The sequence below is a fragment of the Artemia franciscana genome, chromosome 20 (assembly GCF_032884065.1).
Source record: "Artemia franciscana chromosome 20, ASM3288406v1, whole genome shotgun sequence".
NCBI lineage: Eukaryota > Metazoa > Arthropoda > Branchiopoda > Anostraca > Artemiidae > Artemia > Artemia franciscana.
Genome location: NC_088882.1, coordinates 34686929 through 34709736, shown reverse-complemented (window position 1 = coordinate 34709736; position 22808 = coordinate 34686929). Strand labels below are relative to the sequence as shown.

At 34.0% G+C, this 22808-nt stretch overlaps 1 protein-coding gene across 1 annotated transcript in view; it reads left to right on the top strand.

Moving 5' to 3' along the window:
• Positions 1-22808, top strand: part of LOC136040179 (extracellular serine/threonine protein CG31145-like) — a 205437-nt gene that overhangs the window by 163085 nt on the left and 19544 nt on the right. The window contains exon 7 of the mRNA XM_065724326.1: positions 9628-9793. Within this exon, the coding sequence (XP_065580398.1) occupies positions 9628-9793 (166 nt within the window). The remainder of the gene's footprint in view (positions 1-9627; positions 9794-22808) is intronic.

The following is a 22808-nucleotide window of genomic DNA, read 5'->3' as shown; positions in this document are numbered from 1 at the left end:
CTGTCCCAGTGTCCCGGTCGTCATTTACATCCCCCTGTTTCCCCCGGTGTCCCCGTTGTAGTTGTGTCCCTGTGTCCCGGTCGTCATTTATATTCCCTGTGTCCCGGTCGTCATTTGTATCCCGGTGTCCCGGTCTGTATATACATTCGTTTTTTAGTTTTGTTTTTCTCCTTTATTTTTTTCCTTTTTTTTTCTTTTTTAGCTTATTTAGATTTTTAGATTTTTTAGTTTTTTTATTAGTTTTTAGTTTTTTTTTCTTTTTAGTTTTTTTGTCCCGGTCGTCATTTATATCCCCCTGTTTCCCCCGGTGTCCCCGTTGTAGTTGTGTCCCTGTGTCCCGGTCGTCATTTATATTCCCTGTGTCCCGGTCGTCATTTGTATCCCGGTGTACCGGTCTGTATATACATTCGTTTTTTAGTTTTGTTTTTCTCCTTTATTTTTTTCCTTTTTTTTTCTTTTTTAGTTTATTTAGATTTTTAGATTTTTTATTTTTTTATTAGTTTTTAGTTTTTTTTTCTTTTTAGTTTTTTTGTAGTTTTTACCTTCTTTTTAGTTTTGTTAATTTTTTTTTTTACTTATGTCCTGGTCGTCATTTATACTCCCTGTGTCCCGGTGCTTTGTTGATTGCTAATCGAACATTCCTTTTGTCCTGGTCGCTTTCTCTTTGAGTGTCGTCATTTATTTTTTTCTTTTTTAGTTCTTTTAGTTTTTACCTTTTTTAGTTTTTTTTAGTTTTTTAGATGAAAATTTTTTTTAGTTTTTTCCTTTTTTTCTTTTTAGTTTTTTATTGGTTTTTACCTTTATGTTAGCTTATTTTTCAGTTTTTTCCTTTTTTTTTATTTTTTTTTTATTTTTTATTTTTTTTAGTTTTTTACCTTTTTTAGTTTTTTTTAGTTTTTTTAGTTTTTTTAGTTTTTTAGCTTTTTTACTTTTTTTATTAGTTTTTAGTTTTTTTGTAGTTTTTGCCTTTTTTTAGTTTTTTCAGTTTTTTTTTAGTTTTTTATTGGTTTTTACCTTTATTTTAGCTTATTTTTCAGTTTTTTCCTTTTTTTTAGTTTTTTTTAGTTTTTAGTTTTTTTAGTTTTTTACCTTTTTTTAGTTTTTTTAGTTTTTTTAAGTTTTTTAGCTTTTTTATTTTTTTTATTAGTTTTTAGTTTTTTTGTAGTTTTTGCCTTTTTTTTAGTTTTTTTAGTTTTTTAGGTTTTTTATTAGTTTTTAGTTTTTTTTGTAGTTTTTGCCTTTTTTTAGTTTTTTTAGTTTTTTAGCTTTTTTATTTTTTTTATTAGTTTTTAGTTTTTTTTGTAGTTTTTGCCTTTTTTTAGTTTTTTCAGTTTTGACGTCACCTGATCCAGTTTTTTCAGGTGACGTCACGTGATCCACGATCCACAGATCCACAGACAACTTATTTTTATATATATAGATAGTTTTTTTTTTTTACTTATGTCCTGGTCGTCATTTATACTCCCTGTGTCCCGGTGCTTTGTTGATTGCTAATCGAACATTCCTTTTGTCCTGGTCGCTTTCTCTTTGAGTTTCGTCATTTATTTTTTTCTTTTTTAGTTCTTTTAGTTTTTACCTTTTTTATTTTTTTTAGTTTTTTAGATGAAAATTTTTTTTAGTTTTTTCCTTTTTTTCTTTTTAGTTTTTTATTGGTTTTTACCTTTATTTTAGCTTATTTTTCAGTTTTTTCCTTTTTTTTAGTTTTTTTTTTATTTTTTATTTTTTTTAGTTTTTTACCTTTTTTTAGTTTTTTTAGTTTTTTTAGTTTTTTAGCTTTTTTACTTTTTTTATTAGTTTTTAGTTTTTTTTGTAGTTTTTGCCTTTTTTTAGTTTTTTCAGTTTTTTTTTTAGTTTTTTATTGGTTTTTACCTTTATTTTAGCTTATTTTTCAGTTTTTTCCTTTTTTTTAGTTTTTTTTAGTTTTTAGTTTTTTTAGTTTTTTACCTTTTTTTAGTTTTTTTAGTTTTTTTAGTTTTTTAGCTTTTTTATTTTTTTTATTAGTTTTTAGTTTTTTTTTGTAGTTTTTGCCTTTTTTTAGTTTTTTTAGTTTTTTAGCTTTTTTATTAGTTTTTAGTTTTTTTTGTAGTTTTTGCCTTTTTTTAGTTTTTTTAGTTTTTTAGCTTTTTTATTTTTTTTATTAGTTTTTAGTTTTTTTTGTAGTTTTTGCCTTTTTTTAGTTTTTTCAGTTTTGACGTCACCTGATCCAGTTTTTTCAGGTGACGTCACCTGATCCATCCATCCACAGACAGACAGACAACTTATTTTTATATATATAGATATATATATATATATATATATATATATATATATATATATATATATATATATATATATATATATATATATATATATAAAATAGATTATTCTAGTTTAAGTTAGGTTAAATTTTGTTATAAATATCAGAAATGGGTTAAAAACCTAAGTTAACCTAGGCCTACTTAACCAAACCTTACATTAAACTGAAAGAATTGACTGGCAACGCTGACTAAATCCAAGGAGAAAAAAAAAGGGTAGGCTATTTCGGACATTCACCGGTGAATATCAATATTCACGAAATCCGTTCTGTCGCGATTATATATATATATATATATATATATATATATATATATATATATATATATATATATATATATATATATATATATATATATATATATATATATATATATATATATATATATATATATACATTTGCATCCATATTCCTCTTTCTTGATGTTGCCAATTGTCTCATATGAAATTGCAAATAAATTCATTTTTTTATCTCCTATTATTGCATATCTGTTTCATCAAGGCAGCCTGTATTTTTGGCACGTTAGTCTCCTCAATGACAAGTGGCAATTTCTGTGTACAGATGTAAGGATTCCATTTGATAATTGTCTGCCAAATTTACTTTCTTCCTTCAGGATTTTGGCACTTGTTTCGGAGAAACCTAATTTGCAAATGTTGCAAATGGGCTTATATAGCTACCATTATTATGCCTGTTTTAATGAATATTACCATTATAATTTTAATAATATTAATATTAAGGCATAACATTAAGCCGTTTTCATAAATTTTTGTTTTTTAGTATCGTGTTCTTTACTAATGATAGCCCTGGCTGGCTGTATAACGCTCTATTTGCCCAACATGTATTTGTCCTTGTCCCACCTTGGAACTTTCTATGCTTTTTGAACAAAACTCATCTGATTGTTATTTTTCCGTTTTTGCAGTTTTTTCTTCAAGTGCCACTTTGGACTTTGGTCTTGGACTTTTATTTTGGGGATTTTGAAAAAAAAACCCAAAAATGGCTATGGACCTAAAGGAAAATTGAAATTATCATTTTTGAAAACCCTAACTGGAGATGCAAAGTTTCCACCTTGAACAACAAGGAAAATCACTGTTTTTGCGTGGGTGGCACTGAGGTGTCCCCTTTTTTCCCATGACTGACTTAGTGACTGACTTAGATTTAACCAGTGGATATATAATATTGGTAGAGGGTTCATTTGAACCAAAATCGCAAGATGTAGTACTGATTATAGGTAACAACAAGGAAAATCACTGTTTTTGCGTAGGTTGCACTGATGTGTCCCGTTTCTTCCCAGGACTGACTTAGTGACTGACTTAGATTTAACCAGTGGCTATATAATATTGGTAGAGGGTTCATTTGAACTAAAATCGCAAGATTATAGGTAACAGCAAGGAAAATCACTGTTTTTGTATAGGTGGCACTGATGTGTCCCCTTTTTTCCCAGGACTGACTATATTTAACCAGTTGCTATAGAATATTGGTAGAGGGCTCATTTGAACCAAAATCGCAAGATCTAGTACTGATTATAAGTAACAAAAGGAATCATGCCACAGCAAAGTGGTGTTTTCGAGCTTACTATACCAGAAAACATCAAATTTGCTGAAAACACCAGGGAATATTTTCTTTTCATTTTGTAAAGTTTTAAAGCAAGTTCTCGGAGTATTTCTGCTCCTTTTAAAGGCATTTGTTTTTTGTACTTTAGAAAGAGAAGCCAAATAATTATTTCTGTAAGCGTCCTTTGCTGGTAAATAGTCAAACTTTTTTGATTTGTAAGCAAACCTGACCTTTTTCAACAAAACAAACCAAGCTGAAATTGACTGGAAAATAGATTATTGGAGAATTGCTTCTCTAATCACAAGTTAGAATTCCCTTGGAAACACCACAAATACATCAATTTTTAAAAATGGGCATTGATGCTTTTTGAATTAGCAGCAGAATTTAATAGATGGAACCAGACACGCAAGTAGTAACTTTTCTTCTCGAGAGGACTCAAACTTGGGAGGGGGCAGGGCTTTTGTAACAAAAAAGGCACTAGGTATATTTCACTGTTGTATGTAAATGCGTGAGGGACCCAAATCAATTTTTCGCAGAAGGGGAGGCTCAACGACAAAAAAGTTCTTCTTGTTGTCATTACATAATTAAAAAGAGGATTTATATTCTCTTTTCCACCTCATAGAAGGGAGTCCGAAATTTAGGGGAAAATCCGTCTTATTGGTGGTGGACGATTTCTGATCAATTTGAGTTGTAACTAAAAACCAAGGGGTGGCCTATCTTTGAAAATCAGGTACACAAGGTGACGCACGCCATGTGTTTTAAAATTTGCATGGCTTAGCACGAAGCATGCCACGGTAAGTGTGGAGAATCTTCGCGTTGTGGGATTGTGGTGGAACAAGAGGCGCTGCGAGATTTACACCAGGGCAGGTTGCTGACGATCCCTTGAAAAAAAACATATCCTTTCTAAACTCTCTGGTAGCTAATCGATTAACCAGAGGCCGGTTGTCTGTGCCTGGTATGGCGGAAATGTAATATGTGTGGGGAAATAAGATGCACCCTGAAGTGAACACAAGGGGCGGAGAGCAGGCAAATCTTTGCAAAAAGGAAAAGTAACATTTTTGGTCAGCCAGATGGTGGCTGGCTGTGTACAATCTTTTCTTCCTACATTTGATCCACTCCATGGCGATGCTTACGCTCCCCTAAATGCCGACTAAATCTTCTGTTAGAGGGGATTAGCTTATAATATTTGTTTAAAGATACTGGAAATTATCCGTATTGATTAAATTCTATTAAACTAGATTCCACATATTTAATTAAAAAGCTTGAAATTCTTAAATTCTTGAAATCTTGAAACGTCTGGGCCAAGCGGCTAAATTTCCATAATCAGTGTAATCATTTTTATTATTATTAGAAATCACAAAAAAAAAACAAGAAATCACCCTAACTCATGAATTCATGGTTATTATAGATATAGTCCCATTTATGCTTTACTGAAAAAAACACACCTATTAAATACTGCAATGTTTAATTAATAATTTCATGGACCGCGTCTGATTGATGTTATTAGGAACAGCATATCCGTGTTATACCACACAAACCAGTGTTCACATTCATGACAATTAGCTTCCTCTAACATAGCGACCATCTCCTGTTGATTTCAAACCACGAACCCAAGGTGATGAATGTGATTTTTTATTTAATCTTTTTTGTATTTAATCTTTTTGTGTCCAAGTTATTTTGATTTGATGCATCTGCCTTTTTTTTAGCAAGACAAAAGCATTTTAAGCTGACTGGAAAATAAATTACTAAAGAAATGCTTACCTTACCACAAGTCAGAATTTCCTTGGGGACACCAAAATTATGTCAACTTTTCGAAACAGGAAATTATGTCTGCCCTTGGGATTGAAAGAAAAAGATAGATGAATAAACTTCGTTTTCCTATTATTTCAATAGGTGAGAAAAAATGACATAACACGCTTATGAGGAACACAATTCCATGACATATTGAAAACCAAATAAGTCTGGAGAAAGCCGATTAGATAAATCGCTGGAGCTTAAATAATTCCTTAGACCATACTGTCTTTCCATCCAGAAACGGGTATAATATAAACCAAACGGCGGATAAAAAAACAACAACAAACGTTAACATAAAGAAAGAAAACCTGAAAAAAGAATAAACTGTAAAGAAAGAAAACGATCAAAAATATGGTTTTTAAAGGCCAAATAAAAATACTGAAGAAAACACAGAAAACGAATATTTCGAGAGAACGACCGCCTCTCTTCTTCAGCGCTAACAAAATAATATGATTAAGGAAAAAACAGAAACCAAAAAACAAGCGTAGAAAGTACAACAAAACCAAAGAATAAAAACGCCAAAAAATTAAATCAAAGTCAAAGAATTGTTCGGTAGTATCCGTCGATGGCAGTTCATATTTGTTTGGATTTTGTGCAAATCGCGGATATTGGCGAATAACTCACTTTATTGTTTGTCAGGTATTTGATTTTAATTCTTTTAATTTTTAGTCTTTTATTGAATTTTATTGAATTTTTGGGTGGTTTTTGTGTTGCGAGAGCAACACTTTGGTCTTGCCGTTTTTTTTTTGTTTTTTTTTTATGTTCCTAGCACCCTGATTTCAGCTTATTCCTAGAAAGTGGTAAGGGTCTAACCTCTGTGTTTTTTACAGAAAGCGTGGACCTTAGGACGGATTGATGAATATGACTTTGCATTTTGCAAAGCTTCGTAGAACTCCTGCCTGGGGCCAAAAAGGATGGTTTTTGCTTGTCCTTGGGCCAGAGCCTATAGTGTGTGAAGTGACATGGAGTTTTATAGCCTATGTCAGAGAGAACAATCTGAAGATATGTACTCAAGCTTTCGTTTCATCAAACCATGTTTCTGCTTTCGAGTGGAAAGCTCCTTTCTAGCAGGCAAGCAGACACGCTTCAGTTTCAAATTGAAGAAGGACTAAAATTTATAAGTGTTATATGTATGCGGCAGTTACCCGGCCTACAGCTGCCATCTATTATTTCTACCCATTTCTGTTCGTGATTTCAGCTCAGTTTATCATTCGGTTTTTCGCACTTGGGGTTGCGGTAGATAAATGATCAGATGTGCCTATTAAGCTTTAAAAGTTCTCTCATTGCTAAAGAAATTAGAGTTTATCCTTTGCTCCTTTCAAACTGATAACGTTAGAAATTTAGCCTACGGCAAAAAATTCAACTTTTGAACTAAGACAGATAGATTTTTTTTTCTCGACGGAAGTCGGTAGCTTTTGATGAACTGATCACAGTGTATGTCATCCATTTTTTGGTAGAAAAATTTATTCATGAGGTATACCAGTTTGAAAGTTTAAAGTGGTAGACAACTTCAGTAGTAAGGTACTCACTGAAACCAAAATAGGCCGATATCAGTTGTGAGACATATAGGGGAATTTTAAGCAACAGTCGGCTGTTAGCTCATAATCATCATCGGTGATGAGGGGTTCGCAACTTTTGTTAGGTGTACCTATTATTTGTTTCCGGTGTATTTGATGGTAAGACCATTTCGGTTCCAGTGGTAAGACATGTAGGGGACTTGTAAGTAATAATCGGCTGTTAGACTACAATCATCTTCAGCGATGAGGGGCTTGTAACTTTTGCTAGTTGCAATAAGGGGTCTGCAACTTTTGCAAGTTGGTGTACCTAGTATTTATTTTAAGATCCTTAAAGATTAACAACTTCAGCGTTTAATCGAAGCGAGCAAACAAAAACAAAGTGTTGCTCTCGCAACAATTTGCTCGGCGAAGCCGAACAAAGGTTGCTGCAACATCTCACTTTGCCCATGCAACGTACATCTAGTTTTCAGTGGTTTTGTTGTACTTTCCGCGCTTTTTTTCCTTTTTTTTCTTGATCTTATTATTTTGTTCGCGCTGAAGAAGAGAGGCGGTTGCTCTCCTCGAAATATTCGCTTTCTGTGTTTTCTTCAGTATATTCATTTGACCTTTAAAAGCCCTATTTTTGATCGCTTTCTTTCTTTATGTTATGGCGGGCCAATGTGGCTTAAGAAATTAACAAACTTTAAGTAATAAAAATTTTAATGTTTCAAATTTACGTCCAAGAGCCCTTACCAACAGAAATAAAGGCTCTCTTGAAATAAATTCTGTTGATAAAGACTCTCGAACGTGGATTAAAAATATTCGGATTTTTTTAGTTTCGTTGCTTTTTTCTACTGCTTTGTTTAAATATGATACCCGTTTTTTTCTCTATATTTTCATTTGTCAAATTCAGCGAATTGAAAGGCATGTGGTATCAGAAATTATTTGAGCTCCAACGGTTAATCTAGTTAGTTTTCCCCAGATAAAGACTCTCTGGAAATGAACTTGGTTGATAAAGGCTTCCGGACGTGGAATCGAAATTTTCGGATTTTTATTATTGAAAGTTTAATGTTCTTTTCTTTTCTTTTTTTGTCCACTGCTTTGTTTAAATATTGTGACGTTTTTTTCCCTCTATATATTTTTATTTTTTTAAATTTTGCGATGGAGCTTGCTTGGTGCTCTAGAGCGGACATAAAATCTAAGATGGGGCTGTAACCCCCCCCCCCGTAGAAGATTAGATATAGGGTGCAACTACCATTACACTAAACAACATATAACTACTGCTAAAACATAATAATACTTCTACCCATAATAATGCAGCATAATAATAACGATACAATACAAAGATAGTGATAACAAGATGACAACATTATAGTGACTACATAATAACTACTACGAACAGTAGCTCACCGTAGTGTTCGAGGACCCTGACGGCCACCGTAGGACAAAGCCATTTTTGATATCGCTATGTTACTCATAAATTACAAGGGTCATTATAATAATAATAACGCAACAACATAATAATACAATAAATAACATTACAACATAATACCTTCTACTATTCGCAGCAAGTGAGGACCCTGAGGGCCACCTTAGGACAAAACCATTTTTATTGTTGTTATGTTACATATAAGTTGCACATTACTTTTTACTGCCCAATAGGGAGGAGAGATTTTCTTGATTACTTTTACCACATGGTTCATCAATCATTAAGGACTTCCAATTAATATGTTTTAGTCACACCTCTGAGTTTCCATGGGTAGTTGTATTGATCATTTGTTTGTTCAATTTAATAAATTGTTTACATATGATTATTCCAAATGACATCGGTGTCATTTGGAATAAACCTTATTATTTTTATACGCCTTGTTTTTTATATATTTTAGTTATCAGTCCTCAAGGACTTCAAACGGGTCGGTGTGGGTCACACCTGCGAGCTTCCAGGACCAAATGTATGTATTTTTCGGAGGTTTAAGGTAGTCAGGGACTTGGATATAACTCACCACTATTTGGAATAAAGGTTTCATTGAAGTTTGATTTCATGACATGAATTAAGAAAGGAAAATCGCCTGTTCAAAAGTTTGCGCCTAACTCCCCAATTTTCTAGTTTTCTATCCCTTAGAAGCCCACGATTCTAAGTAAATTCTTGTTTAGGTTGTCTATGTATTTGATTTGTAAAACTTGACTCTTCGTTAAGGTCTGACATGGATTTCTCTCAAGTATTATGATGGCCCTCAGTACCCAAATCTCCGTAAAGAAAAAAAAAACTTTGATTGAAGTGTAATATATATGCGTTGATTTTTTTTTTGAAAATTAATTGTTCTCATAGCACGCCCTTAAGTGGAGGCTGGACTTTCAATCTCTCCCTCACCGGCCTGACCTTGTTGGGGTCTTCTATTCAGTTTCTTAGCGTTTACTTTAACCATATTCAGTGAAACGGAAAATTATGTCCTGTCTTTACACAGTTTACAACCCTTTGTATACTTCTTTCAGTGTGGCTACTACTGTGATACAGCGCATGCCATCTGCGGAAACCCGGATATGCTTGAAGGATCTCTGGCTGCGTTTTTGCCAGATAAGGAAATTGCACCCCGTAAAACTTGGCGCCACCCTTGGAGAAGATCATATCACAAAAGACGAAAAGCGCAGTGGGAAGAGGGTAAACTTATTTTATTCTTAGGTCTAGAATTTTTGGACCCCCTCCCCGTCCTCCCCCGAGATTTCAACAAATACTGCATTTGGTATATTTGCTGAAAAGCACGTTTTTTATTATTCTCATTGCCAAATAAATAACAAATAAAAACAAATACTCCCCCTCTAGATTACAAAACATATATTGTTTATTTATTTAATGAAATAAGGCGCATTCTTCGCCTTATTTTGTTGTGTGACTTTAAGTTTCGTGACTTTGTGACTTTATTTAAATTATGACTATGACTCTAAAATCAGATTTAATATTTGGTAGAAAGGTTTTACACCCTGGGAGGGTGTAAAGAGAGAGGCTTTGAATAGGTTGGGAGTGAGGAGGAGCTTCAGTTGCTGTGTTGGACTCTGGCAGCTTGCTGCTGTGGTGATTTGTTAGTAGTAGTGGTAGTAGCAGTAGTAAGGCTTAAATCAAGGTTTTCAATATCCCAGCCATGCCCGTTTTTTTTAGTTCCAATAATAATTAATATATGCCTTTCAGCAGCTTTTTGAAATACTTTCAACCGTTTTCTACTTTCCCTCCCCTTGATGACATTTTACTTTAATTAAGGGGAGAGGCGATACAAATGCTTAAGGACTAGAAAGATGGAAGGTTTTTTAACATAAAAAGCCGTAGATTATTCAATAGGAGCGTATTTTGCGTCATCTTTTGAACTAGGATTTCTTAACAGATTTCCATTTTTTTTTGTACGTTTTTTAGGCTGCCTTTTAAGTTTGAGATATTTTCTGAGCATGTTGGGATATTTTTAATGTAAGATTTGTGGCGTTACTTACTAGCTTACTTAATATGCAAATTAATAGCTTGGTTACGTTGTTGCTGTCTGTGTTAAAAATGTTGCGTGTGCTGTTGCATTGTGAAGAAAATCGTGTTACGTTCTCATGATTGTTTAAGCCCAACAGTTTCCTGGGGAATGTAATCGGCATGAGAAAGGGTATAAAGATTTATGTCCGAGCGATCCTATAGTCGAAACCAAAGAGTATCTTATATGTTTAATTTGTAAGATGGGTAACTTGTGAGGCTGGGAACTGGCTCTAGTGTCGAAAAAAAAAAAAACACAGCCATCTAGCCTGTGGTGACACTTGGCATTTTTTCAAGCTTTGTGATCAGTTTTCTGTCAGGAAATGAGATCATATATTTATTACTACTTTTTTTTTTACTAATTACACTAATTCAATTATTTATTCTTATAATTGCGCTAAAAAAGCCTAGTGTCACCAAATGTTAGATGGCGTTAATAGTTTTTTTTTCGATACTAGCGCAAGTTTCAACCATGGGCGGATCTAGTGCAAAATCTTGGGGGAGGGGTCCAATGTGACAAGGGTGCTAATGAGCAAAATATTGGGGGGGGGGAATGTGACAAAAGTACCAAGAATTGACCTATTTGACAATTTTTTCTAAAAAAGAAGAGTGAAAAAAACAGGGAAAGAGGGCACCAGAAAAAAATTGCCAGTGGTTCCAACTCCAAGCTACCCAATACTCTTTGGTCAAACCCACTGACAAAAAGTATATGGTTTCTTATGTTACCATGTAATTAAAGGGGCAGCTATCTGGGTGCCTGAAATCTACATGTAATAAAGATAATACGTGCTAGAAACCTAAAAAACTGTGGATAAACAAGTACAAAATCTAAATTGATTGGTACCACAGGATTATTTCTTCTTGGCGTCTTTATTACTCGCGTTTTGTCTGTGGCCACCAGGGTTGCCACTCTAGTGATTTATCACAATTTTTAGTGTTTTTTTTTTGTATTGCCAAAAGTGAAAATTCACAAAATCAGCGCATAAATTACTATATTATTAAAGAAAATCACTACATCAACCATAAAATCACTAAATCTAGTATTTTTTTTTTTTTTTCTCACCGGGTGGCAACCTTGGTGGTCACACCTTTTGATTTTTTTTTTTCTCTCACCGGGTGGCAACCTTGGTGGTCACACCTTTTGATAGACAAAAGTAAAGGCTCAAAAAAATTACTAAATCATTACAAAATCACTAAAATCTAGTATTTTTTTCTCTCAACGGGTGGTAACCCTGGTGGTCAAACCTTTTGATAAAAAAAAGGTCAAGGCTCAAGAAAATCACTAAATCAACCACAACATCACTAAAATCTAGTGATTTTGTCTCTCACTGGGTGGCAACCCTTATGGTCACACCTTTTGATAAAAAGTCAAGGCTCAAGAAAATCACTACATCAGCCACAAAATCACTAAGATATAGTGATTTTTTCTCTCACCCAGTGGCAGCTCTGGTAGTCACACTTTTGGATAAAAAAAAAGTCAACGCTCGTGAATGATATGTATTACTTACTAATTCCAATGTTATGCTTGTACTGCAGAAGTGGGGAACTCTAGAAATTGGTCTGAAAATCCGTGTTGATACAGTTTGTGAAAAATTTGTTTTCAAGCGTTTTCTGTATCTTTGTCAGATTATTCTTATAGATAGGAAAACTGCTATTCCAAACTGTCATCTTAACGTATATCTAATCTTGCTTTTTGTATCCTGTCACCCAGGTGTCCTTAGCTCAAACACAAGGAATTTGGCACAATCTTTTTCCTTGTGGACATCTTTGGCAGGGTTGTCGGTCATTAAACAAAAAACACTAGATTAGTGATTTTGTGGTTGATTTAGTGATTTTCTTGAATAATCTAGTGTTTTATGTTCTTATTTAGTGATTATTATTTTAGGCAATACAACAAATCACCAAAAATAGTGATAAATTTTTAGGGGTGGCAACCTTGATCTTTGGTAAAAATTCAACAAATTTTAGGTAAAAATTGCCTCTACAATCACGCAGCAGCAGCATTTGCATCTATAGCAGCTGGTACGTTTGCGGGAACTTGTTTCAAGGGGAGGTGGTAACTTGGAAAAAATTCAGAAAACGCCGGTAAAAATATAAGAACAGTAAAACATATAAGAAAAGCGAGCAAAGGTAAAAAAAAACGAAAAAAAGTAAGGAAGAGAAAAAGAAAAACAAAAACAGAGTGGATGAATAAAGAGCACCGATGCAAGAGTTTTCAGTTAAATATGAAGTTTTCAAGTTCAGTGGGTTTATCAACGAATAAAAACATATATCTCAAATATTCGAATGTCTATTCGTGGACGCCACACCGAGAACCACAGTGTTTACATTTTGGGCATACAGGTAACATGATTAGTGCTTCTACTCTCAGACACAACCTTACATCTCAAAACTTCATGAACTTGAAAACTGAACCTGAACTTCATATTTAAAATATGAAGATTCTTCGGTTTAAGGGAGCGTGTATACGAGACTCGGTGCCTCACACGTCAAGTACTTGTGTGTCCTAGTGCTTTTCTAAGAACATTTTCCGTATGATTTGTTTGAATGGTCTGATATGAATATCGTACGAAAGTGAGATACTCTAGCAGAGTGGTTCCCAATAGATTTTGGGTCATGCCCCACCTAGGTATTTCTAAAATCATGGCGCCCCATCCTTGGTACTTAAATTTTGTTTTTCCAAATTTTACGTCTATTCGTCAGAAGGAAGCTTAAAAGGCCATTATCTTGGTACCTTTTTGGCTTTTCCTCTAGGCATTTTCTATACTAATGAAAAATAAAGCTTAAAAGGCCATTATCTTGGTACCTTTTTGGCTTTTCCTCTAGGCATTTTCTATACTAATGAAAAATAAAGCTTAAAAGTCCATTATCTTGGTACCTTTTTGGCTTTTCCTCTATGCATTTTCTATACTAATGAAAAATAAAGCTTAAAAGGCCATTATCTTGGTACCTTTTTGGCTTTTCCTCTAGGCATTTTCTATACTAATGAAAAATAAAGCTTAAAAGGCCATTATCTTGGTACCTTTTTGGCTTTTCCTCTAGGCATTTTCTATACTAATGAAAAATAAAGCTTAAAAGGCCATTATCTTGGTACCTTTTTGGCTTTTCCTCTAGGCATTTTCTATACTAATGAAAAATAAAGCTTAAAAGTCCATTATCTTGGTACCTTTTTGGCTTTTCCTCTAGGCATTTTCTATACTAATGAAAAATAAAGCTTAAAAGGCCATTATCTTGGTACCTTTTTGGCTTTTCCTCTAGGCATTTTCTATACTAATGAAAAATAAAGCTTAAAAGGCCATTATCTTGGTACCTTTTTGGCTTTTCCTCTAGGCATTTTCTATACTAATGAAAAATAAAGCTTAAAAGTCCATTATCTTGGTACCTTTTTGGCTTTTCCTCTAGGCATTTTCTATACTAATGAAAAATAAAGCTTAAAAGGCCATTATCTTGGTACCTTTTTGGCTTTTCCTCTAGGCATTTTCTATACTAATGAAAAATAAAGCTTAAAAGGCCATTATCTTGGTACCTTTTTGGCTTTTCCTCTAGGCATTTTCTATACTAATGAAAAATAAAGCTTAAAAGGCCATTATCTTGGTACCTTTTTGGCTTTTCCTCTAGGCATTTTCTATACTAATGAAAAATAAAGCTTAAAAGTCCATTATCTTGGTACCTTTTTGGCTTTTCCTCTAGGCATTTTCTATACTAATGAAAAATAAAGCTTAAAAGGCCATTATCTTGGTACCTTTTTGGCTTTTCCTCTAGGCATTTTCTATACTAATGAAAATTAAAGTTAAAAGGCCATTATCTTGGTACCTTTTTGGCTTTTCCTCTAGGCATTTTCTATACTAATGAAAAATAAAGCTTAAAAGTCCATTATCTTGGTACCTTTTTGGCTTTTCCTCTAGGCATTTTCTATACTAATGAAAAATAAAGCTTAAAAGGCCATTATCTTGGTACCTTTTTGGCTTTTCCTCTAGGCATTTTCTCTGCTAATGAAAAATAAAGCTTAAAAGGCCATTATCTTGGTACCTTTTTGGCTTTTCCTCTAGGCATTTTCTATACTAATGAAAAATAAAGCTTAAAAGGCCATTATCTTGGTACCTTTTTGGCTTTTCCTCTAGGCATTTTCTATACTAATGAAAAATAAAGCTTAAAAGTCCATTATCTTGGTACCTTTTTGGCTTTTCCTCTAGGCATTTTCTATACTAATGAAAAATAAAGCTTAAAAGGCCATTATCTTGGTACCTTTTTGGCTTTTCCTCTAGGCATTTTCTATACTAATGAAAAATAAAGCTTAAAAGGCCATTATCTTGGTACCTTTTTGGCTTTTCCTCTAGGCATTTTCTATACTAATGAAAAATAAAGCTTAAAAGGCCATTATCTTGGTACCTTTTTGGCTTTTCCTCTAGGCATTTTCTATACTAATGAAAAATAAAGCTTAAAAGGCCATTATCTTGGTACCTTTTTGGCTTTTCCTCTAGGCATTTTCTATACTAATGAAAAATAAAGCTTAAAAGGCCATTATCTTGGTACCTTTTTGGCTTTTCCTCTAGGCATTTTCTATACTAATGAAAAATATTGTATGAATACACTTATACGATGTATGACGTCATTGCAATACTATCATGCATCTTTTGTGCTCTTTAAATTCATTTGAATGCGACGTTATTCATGTGAAAAATCTCTTTTCGGCAAAATTAAGGGTCTCAAGTATAGTCAGCCGAAGGGTGCATGTCCTGCTCATGACCCACCAAATTACTGCCATGCCCTACCGGTGTGGCCAGCACCCCGTGTTGGAGATCATGGCTCTAGCATATTGAATTGGTCAATCGATATAGACAGTTAATCGATATAGACAGTATAATCGATATAGACAGTCAATCGATATAGACAGTATAGACAGTATAGACAGCACCCCATGTTGGAGATCATGGCTCTAGCATATTGAATTGGTCAATCGATATAGACAGTTAATCGATATAGACAGTATAATCGATATAGTCAATCGATATAGACAGTCAATCGATATAGACAGTATAGACAGCACCCCATGTTGGAGATCATGGCTCTAGCATATTGAATTGGTCAATCGATATAGACAGTTGTGCATCTCAGGCGAATTTACAGATTCATACATGAATAAACAGACAATATCTCTTGTAAAATATTAATTTTTTAAGAGGCCACATCATAAATGGTATACTGTGTGCAAAATTTGGTTCAGAATGGGACACATCACATCGCGCGGTTTGGGAAGTTTCCCAAAGCGTCACAGCAATAACTTCAACAGGTCTCCTGTACTCCCATCACAATGTGCTTAAAGTTTGCCATTGTGCACACGCCAAGGTGGAGTCATGACGAAATGTCTGTGACTGATCAAACAGTTCGTGGTAACGAACTGTAGTAAGGAGCGACCCGGCTCAATAGAAACCGAAACTCTAAAAAACAGAATTTTGATACCGATAGTTACATAAGAAGTTTCAAGGTCCTATCTACAAAAATGTGGAATTTTGTATTTTTTGCCAGAAGGCAGATCACGGATGCGTGCTTTTTTGTTGGTTTTTTTGTTGTTTTTTTTTCCCCAGGAGTAATCGTATCGACCCAGTGGTCATAGAATGTCGTGAGAGGGCTCTTTCTAACGGAAAATAAAAGTTCTAGTGCCCTTTTTAAGTGACCAAAAAACTTGGAGCGCACCTAGGCCCCCTCCCACGCTCATTTTTTCCCAAAGTCACCGGATCAAAATTTTGAGAGAGGCATTTTGTTCAGCTAAGTCGAAAACCTAACAACAATGTCTTTGGGGACGACTTGATCCCCACAGTCCCCGGAGAGGGGCTGCAAGGTACAAACTTTGACCATTGTTTACATACAGTAATGGTTATCATGAAGTGTACAGACGTTTTCAGGGATATTTTTCGCGTCGGGTTCGAATATATCGGGGGGAGGGGATTACGTGGGAGGATATTTCCATGGAAGAATTTATCATGAGGAAAGATGATTTCCATGAAGGGGGTGCAGGATTTTCTAGTATGTTTAAAAAAAGCAAAGAGAAAATGAATAATTTTTTCAACTGGAAGTAATGAGCAGCATTAAAACTTAAAACAAACAGAAAATATTACGTATATAAGAGAGTCCGTCTCCTCCACAATACCTTGCTCTTTAAGCTAAAGTATTTTTAGTAATTTCAATTATTTATTCTACGGCCTTTGTGATTCAGGGGTCATTCTTAAAGAATTGGACAAAATTCAAGCTCTAGTATAAAAAGCGAGGTATTGACGAGGGGGCGAACCCCCTCATATACGTAATAAAAATACACAAATATAGAAGTTCATTACGTAAGTTAATTCGTAAGGTACGTATATTTATTACTAACAAAAACCTTCGTAAAAAAGAAAAATTCGTGTTGCATTTTTAAGTAACCAGAAACTGGAAGGCAACTAGGCCCCCTCCCCCGCCCCTTTTTTTCAAAATCGTCAGATCAAAACTATGAGAAAGGTATTTAGCCAAAAAAAAAATAATGTGCAAATTTCGTTTTAATTATTCATGTGCGGTGAGCCAAAATCAAAACGTGCATTCATTCAAAAACGTTCAGAAATTAAATTTTTAAAAAAAAGTTTTTTTAACTGCAAGTAAGGAGCGACATTAAAACTTAAAACGAACAGAAATTGTTCCGTATAAGAATGAGGTTGTCCCCTCCTCAACGCATCGGTCTTTATGCTAAAGTTTTTTATTGTTTTAAAAAGTAGAGTTGTGACAGACTTAAACTTTAGCGTAAAGAGTGAGGCGTTGAGGAGGGGACAACCTCTTTCATATACGGAACAATTTCTGTTCGCTTTAAGTTTTAATGTCGCTCTTACTTGCAGTTAAAAAAAACTTTTTTTTTAATTGTATGTGTCCCAAAAACTCTAATGGACAGTATAGGAATTTCCCATACTGTATAATATTTATGCTGTGTCAGAGGCCTTACAAATAAACATTCGAATGGGGGTAAATCCATTTATGTAGACAGTGAAAAAAACAGGCACAAAAGTCCAAATATTCTGATCATTTATACAGCGACCGTTATAAGCAGAAATACTAAAATAATAATATTGAAACTAGCATATTTATACACAAAAAAATAAATAACTTTTCGGGTCATTCACAGAATAATGAACTTCCGGACTATTCACTAGATTTTTTTTAAGAGAGAGTGTCTTCTAATTGCAAACAAATTGTTGAGTTTATAGTTGTTTAAGTGGTTGGTCTCATTTACCCATACATACTACGTATTCTCGGCGTAATATATTAAATTACGTATGCTTTTCCAAGACCACACTGCTTTTCTATGACTAACCAATAAACGTTCAAATCGGGATAAATCCATTTATATAAACAGTGAAAATACGACGGCAGTGTGGTATAAGAAAAGGACACCTAATTTAAGGTTTTACGTCCTTAGAGTCTTTTAATACCAATTAGAGTCTTTAGCCTTTTAATTCCAAGACTGGCAAACGTAGGGATAGATGTCACCTTAGCTTGGAGAGAGAGAGAGAGGTTTATTTCAGATGTTTAATGACTAATAACTAGTCATTAACTAGAGGTTTAATGACTAATTTGATGTTGAAATACAAAAGATGTTATTATGCACTATTATATATTGTTGTAAAAAAAGGGACGAAAGAATTCTTATAGGGGTTTGTCCGAGCACGCACAGGCACAAGTTTTAGCTTCTGTCTTGTACGCCTGACTGTCAGAGCTTCCGGTGGTAAAATGTTACGGTGAGCAGGGTTAGACGGCAGCATTTTGCCAAGCCTCAGGATAAGGTCATCCAAACGGAGCTCCAAACTTTGGAGTTTTAGTGTTGCTAAGGCATCATGGTAGGAAATGTCTCTATTACTCAGTATGATTGATCATGGTTGCCCGTTTTTGGACTGACTCCAGTTCCTGCATTAAATCGGCGGTGACTTAGGGTGACTTGGTGTGGGAAAGGATAACAGAATAGTAGCATACTGCCACTGTTGCTATAGCCAATATGGCTCTACCATATTGTACATTGGGGCACTAATTTTCAATGAAAATAACAAAATTAAAAAAGTATTTTTCAATCCGTAGGGGAGAGCCCACGTCTCCCCTCATTGTGTCAAAGTGCATATCTCGCACTTTTTTGAGAATTTATTTAATTATTCAGTTCCTTTTCGGTATTTACCATAATACCTGAGCAGAAGGGCCGGGGACAAATATTAAATTGTTTATCTTTTTATTACTTTTTTCATCACGTTCCTAGCAGCAAGAACCAAATTGTTTTTCTGGCTTTTCATATTGTCTCTGGGGAATGTAGGGATTGAGAATTTCATGGAATTACTTAATTTCTGTGGCGTGTCCTTCCTTTTTTTCGCTTCATTGTTTTTTTTTAACCTGGTTAGGATAATTAAAAATACTTGTAGCGTCTTAGGAATTCCTTCCCTAGAAATAAAACAAAACAAGTTAACGTCTTGTATGCGTATATATTTCATAAGAAAAGCAGAACAGTGTATGTACACAACATATGTACATATGTACATATTTACATATGTACATATGTACATAACATTGTATACATATGTACACAAAAAATTATTTTTACAAAATTACCATTCGAGTTGGTTTCGAATCATGATTATCCTATTATGCTTCTTTAAAAAGTCTGTTCCCATAGGATCGTTTCCTTTATCTATTTTTTTAATATTTTCAAGGAATTTAAAGTTTTACCTTTGTAAATAGTGAGTTTCAGTTCGATTGGTTGATTATTTAAGTTTTATTTTAATTTAATTTATTAAAAACAACCTATAGTTGTTGAAGGGTTCAATACAACCGAATGGTACAGTAACCTGAGGAAGAAGAAGAAAAGGTTCATGTTAATAGTTCGCTCAAACTGGCCCTTCAAGCTTCCGGCTACGGGAATATTTTTCCATCATTGATGGTGAAATGATTTTCTAACTAAACCCGTTAAAACAATAATAAAATGATAAATTATTACAATCCCAGAGACCCCAAACTCTGAAACCCACCACTTGTGTACTTACCTTGTCTATAATGTGTTTTTTTCATTATTTATCCTCTGTCTGGAGTCGATCCATCTAAATAAGCAATCTTTTGGAAATTCAAACAGTGGCGTCAATTCACAAACATTTAGAGGGGTGATTTAGTCACTATCTAGTGGGGGCAAAATTGTCGTTTTCATCAAGTTTTCCAATGAAAGTACTATAAAGGTATTTCTCAATAAAAATACACTAAACTTGGGTATTTTTTTAATCTAGGGGGGCAAAAACAGAAGTGGTTACTGGTCTCCATGCTCCCTCCCCCTATTGACGCCACTGAATGCACTAGTAAATTTTTAAAGCTGCTAGCCCGGGGCATTTAGATTGTAATAAAACTTAGTAAACTTAAATTTTCGTATGAATGGCATGCAATAGACAACAGATAAATTCAGTACAATTTAACTCACAGCGAGCTAAACAGGATAGCTGTAGCGCCGAGCGAGAAGCCGTGATAGGCCGTTGGAAACTCACTTAAAGAGCAAGGCAACGGCAGTAAACAATTAAATTTAAATAAAAACAAGTTTTTTTAACTGTAAGTAAAGAGTGATATCAAAACTTAAAACGAACAGAAATTATTCCGTATATGAAAGGGGTTGTCCCCTCCTCAATGCCTTTCTCTTTACGCTAAAGTTTGACTCTTTCTCACAAATCTACTTTTTAAAAAAAATCTTTAGCGTAAAGAGCGAGGCGTTGAGGAGGGGACAAACTTCTTCAGTAGGGTTCTCTGATACGCTGAATGCGATGATGTGATTTTGGTTAAGATTCTGTTACTATTTGGGTGTGTTTCCACCTATTTTCTAAAATAAGGCAAATTTTCTCAGGTTCGTAACTTATATATTTAAAATCAGTATAAAAATGCGATTATTTTGATGTAACTATTGGTATCAAAATTTCATTTTTTAGAGTTCCGGTTACTATTGAGCCGGTTCGCTCCTAACTACAGTTCATTACCACGAACTGTTTGATGATCAAAATTCTTCTTCAATAATTTTATTAAGTTCTTAAAAATTTCCTCTAGGCTTCTCATACAAGCCTAGATGCTCAAGAAAACGCCCCAAGGTTTTTGGGGTTAGGATGCTCTTCCATACACTAGCAGCTATCGTTAACGCAAAAGTAATGTATACACTATTATTTCATTTAAAAATCCAATGCATGAAAACGATATATTTTTGCGAAAAAAAAGACAATTTTAGACATCTGAACGGGCATAGATCAAATCCTCTACTTGATTTCTCTACGTTTTTGTAGATTTTTTGTAGAAACGTGGAACTAAGTTCCATGTTTTTGTAGATAGAAGCTTGAAACTTCTACAGTAGGGTTCTGTGATACGCCGAATCTGACGGTGTGAAAAAAGTAAAGGCTCAAGAATATTACTAAATCACCACGAAATCACTAGAATCTAGTATTTTTTCTCTCACCGGGTGGCAACCCTGGTTGTCACACCTTTTGATAAAAAAAAAAGTCAAGGCTCGAGAAAATCACTAAATCAGCCACAACATCACTAAAATCTAATGATTTTGTCTCTCACTGGGTGGCAACCCTGATGGTCAAACCTTTTGATAAAAAGTCAAGGCTCAAGAAAATCACTAAATCAACCACAAAAACACTAAAATCTAGTGACTTTGTCTCTCACTGGGTGGCAACCCTTATGGTCACACCTTTTGATAAAAAGTCAGGGCTCAGGAAAATCACTCAGATCTTCGTTTTTCGTTAAGATTCTGTAACTTATAGTGGGTGTTTCCCCCTTATTTTCGAAAATGAGGCAAATCTTCAGAGTATCGTAACTGTTGATAGGTAAGACTAAACTTGATGTAACCTATATATTTAAAATCAGCATAAAATATGGTTCTTTTGATGTAACTATTGGTATCAAAATTTCATTTTTAGAGTTTCGGTTACTATTGAGCCGGGTCGCTCCTTACTACAGTTCGTTACCACGAACTGTTTGACATTAAAACTGCGTTTTCGTTACTGCTTTTTCAGGCAGCGTTACCCCTACTTTTTCCTTTTTCTGGAAGTCTCAGTTTCTGTTTGCAGATGGGGACATTTGCCAACCCTAGCTTTCGAAGACATTTTTAACTAACAGACATCTTGATGATGATGTTTTTTATTAAGTGATTAAACCTTTACATGTTAAATGTTACTGTTACTGTTACATGTTACTGTTAAATGTCTACAAACTAACACTACAAAGAAAGAAAAAGAAAAAAAAAACTAGAATAATAAGAGACATCCTAGAGTCTTTAAAAAATAACATACAAATGTAATAACACTCTTCTCATGTTTTCTGGTTAGACCAGATTCCTGGGTGTGATCAGGGTTCTAGACACCGTACACCTGGGTATTATTTAAAACCATGCGACTCAAGAAGTCCTTAAAACTTAAAACATTCTAAAAGAAAACTGTAACTTTTCATGCGGAAATTGTCAACCTTCAAAGTTTTTATCCCCCGATTAGAGAGATACGGACATTTTCCCTCCCTAGGTTGTGAATTTTATTGATTTTTTTTTTCAATGGAAAATACTTTTTTTGTATAGCTATTAACAAATTAAAAAAAAAAAAGAAAATTGCCTCCTCTAGTTTTTAAAAAATATCCCCCTTACATTTTCATGAATCGCCACTACTGCTTATCGTAACCTTTTCATCGAAAATCCTTGGAAGATAAATTATAAGAATAATATTAGTCTATAACTCGCACACATCAAAAAGATAATCCGTGGAGTAAAAAACAAAGGAAGAAGCGAAAAAGGTAATGAAGTAAGAAACTAAACCTGAAAAAAAAGAAAACAATACAAATCAACCGAAGATTGGGTGAAGTTCGTTGAAACTAGCAATATTCTGGAATTACAAAAATTTATGGAGACATGAGTCAGACTTCGAAAGAATCCGAATGAAGCCTCAACGCGTATCATGTTTTCTATCTCTCTCTTTTTTTCGAAAGTGCATAACTGTAAGATGTAAACTCAAAATCGGAAATTGTTTATTATTCTATTATTCTATATTATAATAAAAAAACACATTTTGCAAGTCAGGCCTGATAAGAGAAAATTGAACATCGTTTGGGAACGAAGAAAATTGCTGCGAATGCATTCTTATTTCAAAAAAGAATTAATTTT